Source organism: Myotis davidii, unplaced genomic scaffold (assembly GCF_000327345.1).
Source record: "Myotis davidii unplaced genomic scaffold, ASM32734v1 scaffold198, whole genome shotgun sequence".
NCBI lineage: Eukaryota > Metazoa > Chordata > Mammalia > Chiroptera > Vespertilionidae > Myotis > Myotis davidii.
In genome coordinates, this window is record NW_006291485.1 from 1,220,168 (window position 1) to 1,231,178 (window position 11,011).

At 52.8% G+C, this 11,011-nt stretch overlaps 2 protein-coding genes across 2 annotated transcripts in view; both read left to right on the forward strand.

Moving 5' to 3' along the window:
* Positions 1-2,247, forward strand: part of ELANE (elastase, neutrophil expressed) — a 2,387-nt gene extending 140 nt beyond the window's left edge. Inside the window, exons 2-5 of the mRNA XM_006764849.2 lie at positions 335-491; positions 779-920; positions 1,557-1,787; positions 1,946-2,247. Of these exons, the coding sequence (XP_006764912.1) occupies positions 335-491; positions 779-920; positions 1,557-1,787; positions 1,946-2,146 (731 nt within the window). The 3' untranslated portion in view covers positions 2,147-2,247. The remainder of the gene's footprint in view (positions 1-334; positions 492-778; positions 921-1,556; positions 1,788-1,945) is intronic.
* A 3,007-nt stretch (positions 2,248-5,254) lies between these two features.
* On the forward strand, positions 5,255-7,033 carry LOC102756294 (complement factor D). Its single transcript, XM_006764850.2, has 4 exons — positions 5,255-5,352; positions 5,850-6,184; positions 6,321-6,341; positions 6,793-7,033. The coding sequence occupies exons 1-4, from the start codon at positions 5,295-5,297 to the stop codon at positions 7,009-7,011; spliced, it is 633 nt and encodes a 210-aa protein (XP_006764913.1). The 5' UTR covers positions 5,255-5,294; the 3' UTR covers positions 7,012-7,033.
* The last annotated feature ends 3,978 nt before the right edge of the window (positions 7,034-11,011 follow it).

Below are 11,011 nucleotides of genomic sequence, written 5' to 3' on the forward strand. Positions count from 1 at the left end.
CGCCTGACTTAAGTGGTCCCCTTCTCCTCACGGGGAGGGGTGGCTGGGATGAGGAGACCCATTTCCAGAGGAGGAGACTGAGGCTCTGAGGGGCCCAAGGAATCCAGTGGGGGCAGGTCAGTGGGCACGCTCTGGGGACTCCAAAGCCAAATGAAGCCCAGATCTAGCTGTGCCCTGGCAGGAGGCGGTGGCAGGCCCCTCTTTCCTCTCCTGGCAACAAGCACGAAAGAGTCCTGACCCAGAGGTTCTGGGTGGGAGTTCCAGGGCCAACTGGCCCAGTGGGGTAGGGGCCCTCCATGACACTCACCACCACACTCCCCCCGACTGTCTCCAGGCCCCGTGCTGGCCTCCGAGATTGTGGGTGGCCGGCAGGCCAAGCCCCACGCGTGGCCCTTCATGGTGTCCCTGCAGCGGAGTGGAGGCCACTTCTGTGGCGGCACCCTGGTGGCCCCGAACTTTGTCATGTCGGCCGCGCACTGTGTGAATGGCATGTGAGTGACTCCCGGGCATGCCCTCCCTCTCCCCTCCATTCCCATGTCTGTCAAAGCGAGTCGGGGTGGCGGGGGAGGGGAGTGAGACCAGGGTCTGGGCCCCTCCAGGGCGCCCCCATTCATGCACCTTCTTCACCAGGCATTCAGCCAAGGAGCCCAAAGATCGGTCCTGGGTGGTGAGGCCCCCCGTGGGCCTGGGCCTGGGCTCGGCTGAGCTCTGGGGTTTCTCTCCCACCCCCAAACCCAAGAGCCACCTCGAATCACCTCCTGCACCCACTTTGCTGCAGAAACTTCCAGACGGTGCAGGTGGTGCTGGGGGCGCACAACCTGGGCCGGCGTGAGCCCACCAGGCAGCTGTTCAGGGTCCAGCAAGTCTTTGAAAACGGCTTCGATGCCCAGCAGCTGCTGAATGACATCGTGCTCCTGCAGGTGGGCGGCCAGCCGGGCGGCCAAGGGGTGCCCGGGGCAGGGAAGGGATGCCCACGGGTGTAAAGGCCTGGGGCCTGAGGTGGGGAAGGGCAAAGCAGGGGCGATAGGCCGGAGGCCACACCTGGCTCTCACGGGGCAGGTCATCTCTGTGCCTCCGTCTCCACCTGTGTGACCGAGGAAATCAGCCCCACCTGGCAGGGCTGTTGTGCGCGTGAACAAGAGGATGCAGAGGGCAGGGACAGTCCCTGTCTGTGAACTGGGGCAAAGTGCCCCACATTCAGACTGGGGGAGGCTGGAGGGAGAAACCGTCCCTCCCCCACGGCTTGCGGAGCTATGATCACTCTCTGTCAGGCTCCGGAACAAGGGCTCTGTTGTCGTTGGTGTTGCCCACAGTTTGGTACCTACTGTTCACTGCACTCAAGACACGTTCAAGTTCACCCTGAGCCACTGTGGTTGCATCTCCTGCACAAATGGGGACACAGACGCTCAGGGTGGGGAGCATCTGGCAGGTGGCCATGCAGCTCCATAAAATCCCAGAACTATCCTGGGGCCTCCGATGGGGAAACAGGCCCAGGGCGGGGAGAGTCGGCACCCGCTGCCCCATGTGACTCTGATGCTCTGTCCTGCCCACTGCAGCTCAACGGGTCAGCCACCATCAACGCCAACGTGCAGGTGGCCAGCCTGCCCGAGCAGGGCCAAGGTGTGGGTGACGGGGTACGGTGCCTGGCCATGGGATGGGGTCGGCTGGGCACAAACCAGCCACCACCCAGAGTCCTCCAGCAGCTCAACGTGACCGTGGTGACATCCCTCTGCCGCCCCACAAACGTGTGCACCCTCGTGCCCCGGCGCCGCGCGGGCATCTGCTTTGTGAGTACCTGCCACCCCCTCTCAGCTCCCACCCACTCCTACCCGGCCTCAGCCACCAGGACTGCAAGCCAGGTGCCAGGAGGACTCCCCAGCCCCGAAGGGAGGCAGGTGGGGGGCCCTGGGAGCCTAGCCCCCTAACCTCACCTGGCCCCGCACAGGGGGACTCCGGCGGGCCCCTGGTCTGCAACGGGCTGATCCACGGGATCGACTCCTTCATCAGAGGAAGCTGCGGCTCCGGCTTCTTCCCAGATGCCTTTGCCCCCGTCGCGCAGTATGCAAACTGGATCAACTCCATCATCCGCAGCCACAGCGACCGCCCTCCTCTCCACCCCAGGGACCCTGCAAGTAGGAGCCACTAGAAAGGGCTGCCCCAGTCACCCCACCTCACCTGCCCCTGGCCAGGCCCATCCATGCTGCCTCACGCAGCATCTGGCAGAATAAAAACCTTCTCTGTTTTGTAGAATGTGTCTGGGTGTTTGTTGGTTGTGCAATTGGAGATTGAAAGTAGTTAGAACAGATCCAGAGACAGAGAAGCATCGATCAGACCTTCAAACCTCAGAGCAGCGGTTCTCAACCTGTGGGTCACGACCCCTTTGGGAGTCGAACGACCCTTTCACAGGGGTCCCCTAAGACCATCGGAAAACACAGATATAATTACATATTGTTTTTGTGATTAATCACTATGCTTTAATTATGTTCAATTTGTAACAATGAAATTGGGGGTCACCACAACATGAGGAACTGTACTAAAGGGTCGCGGCATTAGGAAGGTTGAGAACCACTGCCTCAGAGGGAAGGTAGGGGAGGGTGGGGGTAAGAGGAAAAGATCAACCAAAGGACTTATATGCTTGCCTATATGCCTAACCAATGGACACACACAACAGGGGGGTGAGGGCATGAGTGGGGAGATGGGGGGTAATGTGGGGATAAGGACACATGTGCAATAACTTAATCAATAAAGAAATTAAAAAGAAAAAGTAATTAGGAGAGTGTTTGGGGCATCTCACAAGTATGCTGCCACCAGGTGGCAGCAAAACCAGGGCATTGGGGTCAGAAGTTCCTTCCCATCCTGGCACAAAAGGATGCCACTTGCCATTTCTGGCTTCCCTCCTGTAAAACGCATTCACACATGATTAAGTTAGAGTTACAAGTGGCCACGACACAAGCCGCTGTAGCAGGTGTTTGCTGAGTGCTCACCAGGTGCAGGAATCAACCTCAGTCTTTGCAAGTGTCGGCTCCTCTCCGGCCCCTGCGGCGGGTCCCCTCGGTGCCCTGTGTTACAGAGAAGCGGAGGTGCAGAGAGGCGAAGCCCTTCTCAGGAGCCTGAGTTCGAGCCCCAGCTCTGACTTTGGGCAACTTGGCGGCCGTCTCTGAACCCCTGCTTCCCTGTGGGAGGAGTGAGTGCTGTCCGGGAAGGGAGCAGCCAGGGACGGGGGTTTCACTGGTGACAGAGACAAGCCCTTCCCCACTCCCCAGCCCTTTGCTCTGACAAGTGGGGAGGCGCAGAGCAGAAGATTCCCAAGGCATCCCCCAGCCTCGGTGGGAGTTGCTGCTCTGGGGGTTGGGGGTGACATGACTGACTTGTACCCTCTTTCGTCTTCCTGGTCCCATGGGAGCCCTCTGGGGCCACGGGTGGGGACCGCAACAGACATGGCCTCTGCCATCATGCAGCCTAGAGTCTGACGATGGGGGAGGAGATAGTCACCCAGGCAAACAAATACATGAGCGGAGTGACAATAAGTAACACCCCAACACACACACACACACCCCAACACACACACACACACACATGTGCGCGCGCACACATACACACTCATCCACTCACACACATCTTATCCTCTCCACCCACTCCAGGTGAAACGGCTTTATAGAGAGCCCCTGTGGTAAAGACCAAACCCGCTTACTGCATCTCCCTCTGGTTTTCTCCACACTGGTTTCTTAAACACTTGACCAAAGCCTCACTGATTATCTTCAAGTTGCATAATCAAGTATCCAAGATTTTTTTTAACCATCTGACCTTTCTTTTGGAAACAGATAAAACTAACTGTTTTGAGCTCCTCCCCACACCCACACCCCAACACACACACACACACACACACCATGAGTTTGGGATAAATCTTTCCCTCTCGGTCCCCTGGACCCAAACGCCCTCCCTCTGGAGCTCAGCCCCCTGGGTTCCCCTCGGGGTCTCTGCCTTGGTTGTTTTCTCTGCCGGCAGGCGCTCCCCTTACCCAGCCGCCCCCGGGTGCCAGCTGCTCAGGAAGGTGCCTAGCTCCCCTGCTTTTCCCACTTAATACTATACCCAGGCGGCCTTCCCTTGTCCACACGACATCTGGAGATGTTCAGGGTTGTTTATGGAACCACACCATCTTCCTAGGTCATTTCCAAATTTTGTTGCAATTTTGAACATTCTTACATAATCCGGACTCCCATCTCCTCATGGGCATTCATTCAGAACTTCTGATTTTAATAAGGAAACTGTTAGGATCTAACAGATCCCATTTGTCATTTTCTATTCTTTTGTATACGTATGAAATAATCTGCTGTGAGGAGATAAAAAAAAAAAGGAGGGGAAAGTATTGTGCACTGTTCCCACTGGGGATATTCAAGGTCTGCCCCTCCCCTCTGGTCCCAGCACCTGCCGCCACCTTTCTTCTCTTCAGAACCTGGGAGGGGCCTGTGATCCAGGCTCAGCCAAGCAGAGGCAGCTGCAGACACTGATGTCATGGGGAATTGAGCAGGAGCCCGCTGAGCCACTGGGCTGAGTCTGGGGTTCCTGGGACCACAATAGGGGAGCCTGGTGAGGAGGGAAGCCATCAGGAGGAAGTGGGAAACTAGCAGCAAAGACCTGACATTGTTCAAGGCGCCTGGGTCGAGCCACACCTGAAGGCAGACCTGAGCTTCCCATTAAAATTTCCTTGTTGAAGGCACGGTCTTTCCAGCTGCCCCTACACTGCACCTTTCCAACATTCCACTGGTTGGGGTGTCAGGACCCAGAGGCACAGCAATGGCGACAAGGTGTAGGGTGACCCTATTTCCTCCCCCACCCAATTGCCTCTCCAAGTTGGAGAAGGAAGACAAAGGAGGGAGGTGCAGAAAAAAGAAAAGAAAAACACGAGGAAACGGGTTGTTTACACGCTGTGGCCTTCAGCGGCTGTTGCGAAACTTGAGGGCTGGAAGGACGCTGTGGGAGACTTGGCCGGGGTGCTGGGGGGGGGGGGGGGGCTCCATCCCTCGGCTCTGCTCCTGGATCCCGAGGGGTTGCTCCCCGCACCAGGGTCAGCTCTGGGCTAGGTACCCAGAGGCAGGAGGCAGCCCTCACGGTGCAAAGTCCAACAGACGATAACCTCATCTCGAGGCGGGCGGAAGCAGACTGGCGGGCTCCCCTTGACCCAGCTGGGCCACTGCCATTGGGCAGATAGGGCCAGTGGGAGCCGCCCCGCCTTCCCCTCTCATAAGAGTCTCCCAGGGCCCCACCTTGGTCAGTGTCGAGGCCACGGCAGCACCATGACAGACCTCTCCGTGCGCCTGGCGGCTCTGATCCTTCTAGGAGTGGCCCTGTGTGGTGAGAGTGGGCCTGGGACTGGGCTGACAGCAGGGGGGCACCAGCCTGCGGGGTGGTCAGCCATGGGGCCCCCTCCATCAGGCAGAAAGGACTGTCCCCCAACCCCACTAGGTAGGCAGAAAGGGGGCAGCGCCCAGGTGAATGGAAGGCTCTGGAAGTCTGGGGATTCTCAAAGCTTGGGTCTGAAATGCAAGCTTTCCCCGCAGTCAGAACGCGCAGCCCGCGTGTTCAGTGGCTGCCAGGAGTGTTGGTTTGGTCTACCCCACTTTTCTTATGTTTCAATCAAAACTGTTAGGCTCAATATGTAGAATGGAATTTGCCCCGACCCTGCTACTCCCTATTTATTGTTCCCCCAGGCAGCTGAATTTATGACCCTGGGGTGGGGGCTCCAATGATGAAATTCCAGGTCTGAGGGGGGCTGGGGTGGCCTGAGGGGGCCTCTGAGGGCTGGGCTGCCGTCACCCGTGGAGTCCTCACGCCCATCTGCCTGCACCCAGGGGCACAGCCCCGGGGCCGGATCCTGGGCGGCAGCGAGGCCACGCCCCACCAGCGGCCCTACATGGCATCGGTGCAGGTGAACGGCACGCACGTGTGCGGCGGCTTCCTGGTGGCTGAGCAGTGGGTGCTGAGCGCAGCGAGGTCGGGGGTGGGACGTGGATCTGACATGGACCCCTGCCCCAGCTCCAGGCCCAATGAGACGGTGACGGTGCTCCTAGGCGCGCACTCCCTGTCGCAACCTGAACTCTCCAAGCGCCGGTACAATGTGTCCCGAGCAGTGCTCCACCCGGGCAGCCGGCGGGAAACCATCGACCACGACCTCCTTCTGCTGCAGGTCGGCCAAGCCTGGCTGCATGAGACCCCCAACCCTGATGCCCACCTCCCCCTGCCGGTCCCACAGAGTCTAGCCACAGTCCCTCCTGCTGCATGCTCTCCCCGCAGCCCTGACACGCGTCTCACCCCGCCCCCAGCTGTCTGAGAACGCCACTCTGGTAGGTTTCTGAGGGCTAATAGGATATATCCAGGGACATTATTTTATGCTTTGATTGGTCACTGCTAATATTCATGTGCATCCTTTTCAACTTAGGAATCAGTGGCTGGGAATGTGCCGGATCTGTGGGTATGCTGACATTCAGTCTTGGTCCCTGCCCTTAGGGCAATAGGGCGGGGCCTCCGGGAGGTGGGCCCCATGAGAGGGGTGGGGCTGGGGGAGGGCGGGGCATTGAAGTGTGGGGTTTGGAGGGCAGGGACTTAGTGGATGGGGCCTGCGGTGGTGGGTGGGGCCTGGGGAGATTGACACACGGGGAGGGGGTAGGTTTGGGCTGGAGGGAGGAGCGGGAATTGCAGGGGTCGAGCTCGGCGTGACACCGGAGAGCGTGGGGACTCTTGGGTTGTTGGGGGAGGGGGGAGATAAACACCCGCTCACGGCCCTTTCTCACATAGGGTGACTCTGGGGGCCCTCTGGTGTGCAACGGCGTGGCCGAGGGCATGGTCACCTCAGGATCCCGCGTGTGTGGCAACCGCAGGAAGCCAGGCATCTACACTCGGCTGGGGAGCTACGCGGCCTGGATCGAGAGCATTATGGACGGAGGTGATAGCGTTACGGACGGAGGCGCGGTCTCCGAAGGAGAGCCTGAGGGGCAGGGTCCCGAGGCGCAATAAAGCCATTCACTCCTGCACCCCATCAGACTTTATTCTCATTTTTTTCTCTCTCTATTTTGTGTATTCATTCGTTTTCAGATTCCACATATACGTGGAACTATATGGTACTTGTCTTTCTCTGTCTGACTTGTTTAACTTAGCGTAATACCCTCTCGGACTAGGTCCATCCATGCTGCTGCGAATAACAAGAGCTCGTTCTCTCTCGTGGCTGAGTAATGTTCCCTTGGACATGCATCCCGTTTTCTTCATACGTTTGTCCATCGGTGGGCGCTTAGGTTGTTTCGTGTCTGGCTATTGTAGGTAATGCTGCAACGAACACAGGGATGTAAATGTCTTCAGCTAAATACCCAGAATGCGGGGCCATCCGGCAGCTCTGTTTTTAATGTGAGGAAATTCCACCGTTTTCTATAGTGGCCATATCGGTTAACAATCCCACCAACAGTGCCCGAGGATTCCCTTTTCTCCACACCTCACCAACACTTGCTGTTTGTTGATTTTTTAAAAATCCTGTTACAACCACTTTCTTGAATTGATTTTAGAGAGGCAGGAAGGGGGGGAGAGAGAAACATCAATGTGAGAGAAAAACATGAATTGCTTGCCTCCCATATGCGCCCCTGGGAATCAAACCTGTGACTTTCGGGGGCATGGGGCAACTCTCCAACCAACTGAGCCACACTGGCCAGGGCTGAGGTGAGTATCTCATTGTGTTGTTTGGGGGTTTTTTTAATCTTCACTCGAGGAGTGAGGATATTTTCCCACTGATTCTTTTATTTTTTACTTTAAAAAAAATATTTCTATTGATTTCAGGGAGGAAGGGACAAGGAGAGAGAGAGAGAAACATCAATGATGAGAGAGAATCACTGATTGGCTGCCCCCTGCACGCCCCTTGACTGGAATTGAACCTGGGACCCTTCAATCCACAGGCCGGCGCTCTATCCACCTAGACAAACCGGCCAGGGCTCCGTTGAGTCTTTTAGAGAGAGTGGAAGAGAGGAAGGTGGGGGTGGAGAAGGGGGTGGGGAGAGAGAGAGAGAGAGAGAGAGAAACATCAATGTGAGAGAGACACACCTATTGGTTGCCTCCCACACTCACCCCAACGGGGGGAGGGGGGCAGGCAGAGATGGAACCTGCAACCCAGGTATGTGCCCTTGGCTAGAAATAGAACCTGAGACCTTCCCTTGTGCAGGCCAACATTCTAACCACTGAACCACACTGGCCAGGACTCTTATTTTGGTTTTGATTCACATTGATGGTTAGTGACGCTGAGCATCTTCATATGTCCGTTGGCCATCTGTATGTTCTTTCTGGAGAAATTATTATTTAGGTCTTCTGCCAAATTTTTAATTGGATTGTTTGTTTTATGATGTTGAGTTATGTGAGTTCTTTACATATTTTGAATATTAACCCCTTATCAGATAAATCATTTTCAAGTATCTTCTTCCATTCAGTAAGTTGTCTTTTTTTGTTGTTGATGGTTTCCTTTGCTGTGCAAAACTTGTTTTTGTTTTGTTAATTCTCATTTGAGGATATTTTCCCATTGATTTTTAGAAAGAGTTGGAGACGGAGAGACAGAGAGAAACATCGCTGTGAGAGAAACACTTTGATTGGTTGCCTCCTGCATGCACTCCGACCAGGGCTGGGGAACCTGCAACCACAGTACATGCCTTGACGGGAATTGAACCCGGGACCGTTCACTCCACGGGCCAACGTTCACTGAGCCAAACCGGCTAGGACTGCAACACTTTTTAGCTTGATGTAGTACCGTGTTTATTTTTTCTTTTGTTTTTCTTACCAGGGGGAACATATCCAAAAAGATATTGATAAGAGTGATGTAAAAGAGTTTACTGCCTATGTCTTCTAGTTTTATGATTTGGGGCTGTACATTTTAGTCTTTAATCCATTTTGAATTTATTTTTGTGAGAAATCAGCTGATAGCCTTATGGGATTTCCTTTGAATGTAATTCTTTTTTTCCCTCTTGCTGCCTTGAAAATAGTCTCTTTATCTTTAACTTTTGCCATTTTAACTACAACATGTCTTGGTGGGGTCTCTTTGGATTCATCTTGTTTGGAACTCTCTGTGCTTCCCGCACCATGACATCTGCTTCCTTTCCCAGGTTAGGAAAGTTTTCAGCCATTATTTCCTTTAAAAAAATTATTAGAGAGAAATACATTGACTGTTGTTCCTCTTATTTATTATTCATGCATTCATTGGTTGATTCTTGTATGTGCCCTGCAGACCAGAGATCGAACCCACAACCTTGGCATATCCGGAAGACACTCTAACCATTTAAGCTACCTGGCCAGGACCCAGCCATTATACGTTTAAGTAAAGTCTCTGTTGTTTTCTTTCTTTCTTCTCCTTTTGGGATCTCTATAATGTGAATGTTGGAGTGCTTGATGCTATCCCAGAAGTCCCTTAAACTATCCTTGTGTTTTTCAATTATTTTTTCCTTCTGTTCTGAATGGTTGTTTTCCACTAGTCTGTCTTCCAGGCCTCTGAGCCATTCTTCTGTGTTAGCTAATCTGTTGTTAATTCCTGCTAATGTGGTTTTCATTTCACTCAGCATATATGCTGAGTAGCCAGATTATTATGACCACCTGACATTTGTAGACAAATTAGCTATAATTTCACACTAAAGTTGCTAGAGGGCCAGACCATTATAAATGTCTGAATAGCACAACATACCTAAGTATCATTGCTGATCAAGTTCATCCTATCATGTTGATGGCGTATCCCAATGGAGATGGCTTCTTCCAACAAGACAATGCGCCATGCCACGGTGCTCATATTGTGCAGGAGTGGTTTCAAGAACACGAGGGAGACTTTACCTTGCTAAGGTGGCCCCCACAATCACCAGATCTCAATCCAATTGAGCATTTGTGGGACAAAGTTAAAAGAGCCATCAGGCAGCTGGTTCCACAGCCATCAAATCTCACAGAACTGGACAGCGCTACTCATCAGGCGTGGTGTCAGATTCCTCGAATCGTCTTTCAACATCTCGTGGAGTCAATGCCAAGAAGAGAGGGATAGAGAGTAGAAACATTGATGAGAGAGGAACATCGATCAGCTGCCTCCTGCACACTCCCTAATGGGGATGTGCCCGCAACCAAGGTACATGCCCTTGACCAGAATCAAACCTGGGACCCTTCAGTCCGCAGGCTGACGCTCTATCCACTGAGTCAAACCGGTTAGGGCAAGTTATTGTAATCTTTAGGTCTGCTTGGCTCTTTCTTATACTTTCTAATTCTCCGTTGAAGTTCTCCCTAAGTTCCTCTATTTTACTCAAGTTTGGAAAGCATCCTTATGACCACTCCTTTGAAATCTTTTTTTTAGTGGACTTATTATGATTTACAATTTGTACATTGTTTTACATGGTCTCTATAAAATTGTGTGCTCTACTTTACCTTGTTTCATGAGCACTTTCCTATGAGTATTTCTAGTTAGTATTTTAATAATTATGTCACATTTCTTTGTGTCAGTGCATCATACTACTTAAACATCACTCTATTCTGTTATATACTTGGTTCCTAAGAGGTTCTCAGTATGTATTTGTTGAAAGAATGCATGAATATCACAAACTTATATTCTGTGCACCTTTTCAATATTTCAAATTAAGGGGCAGAAACATTTTCCTCCTACTCTTCTAGGCTCTTTGGCTGGTCTAATCAAATTGGCATAAGACAGGTTAACAGGAGAAAACCAAATTTAATTATGTGCTATGGAGGGGGGAAGGGGGTTCTATGGAAAGTAACCTCATAGGGTGACCTGATTATAAATTCCTAAGTGGGCAGCTCATGATGAGTAGTCAAGCCCAGGCCTATACCTTCTTCTTCTTCTTCTCCTCCTCCTCCTCCTTCTCCTTTTTTAGGGAGCATCTACTATTTTACTTTTAAAAAACATTCAATTGTTTCTTTTTAAGTTAAAAAAATATATATGCATGTGGTTTTAAAAATTCCCTAAGCAACATAGAAGGTAGAAAGTGAAAAGCCTTCCTTTCAT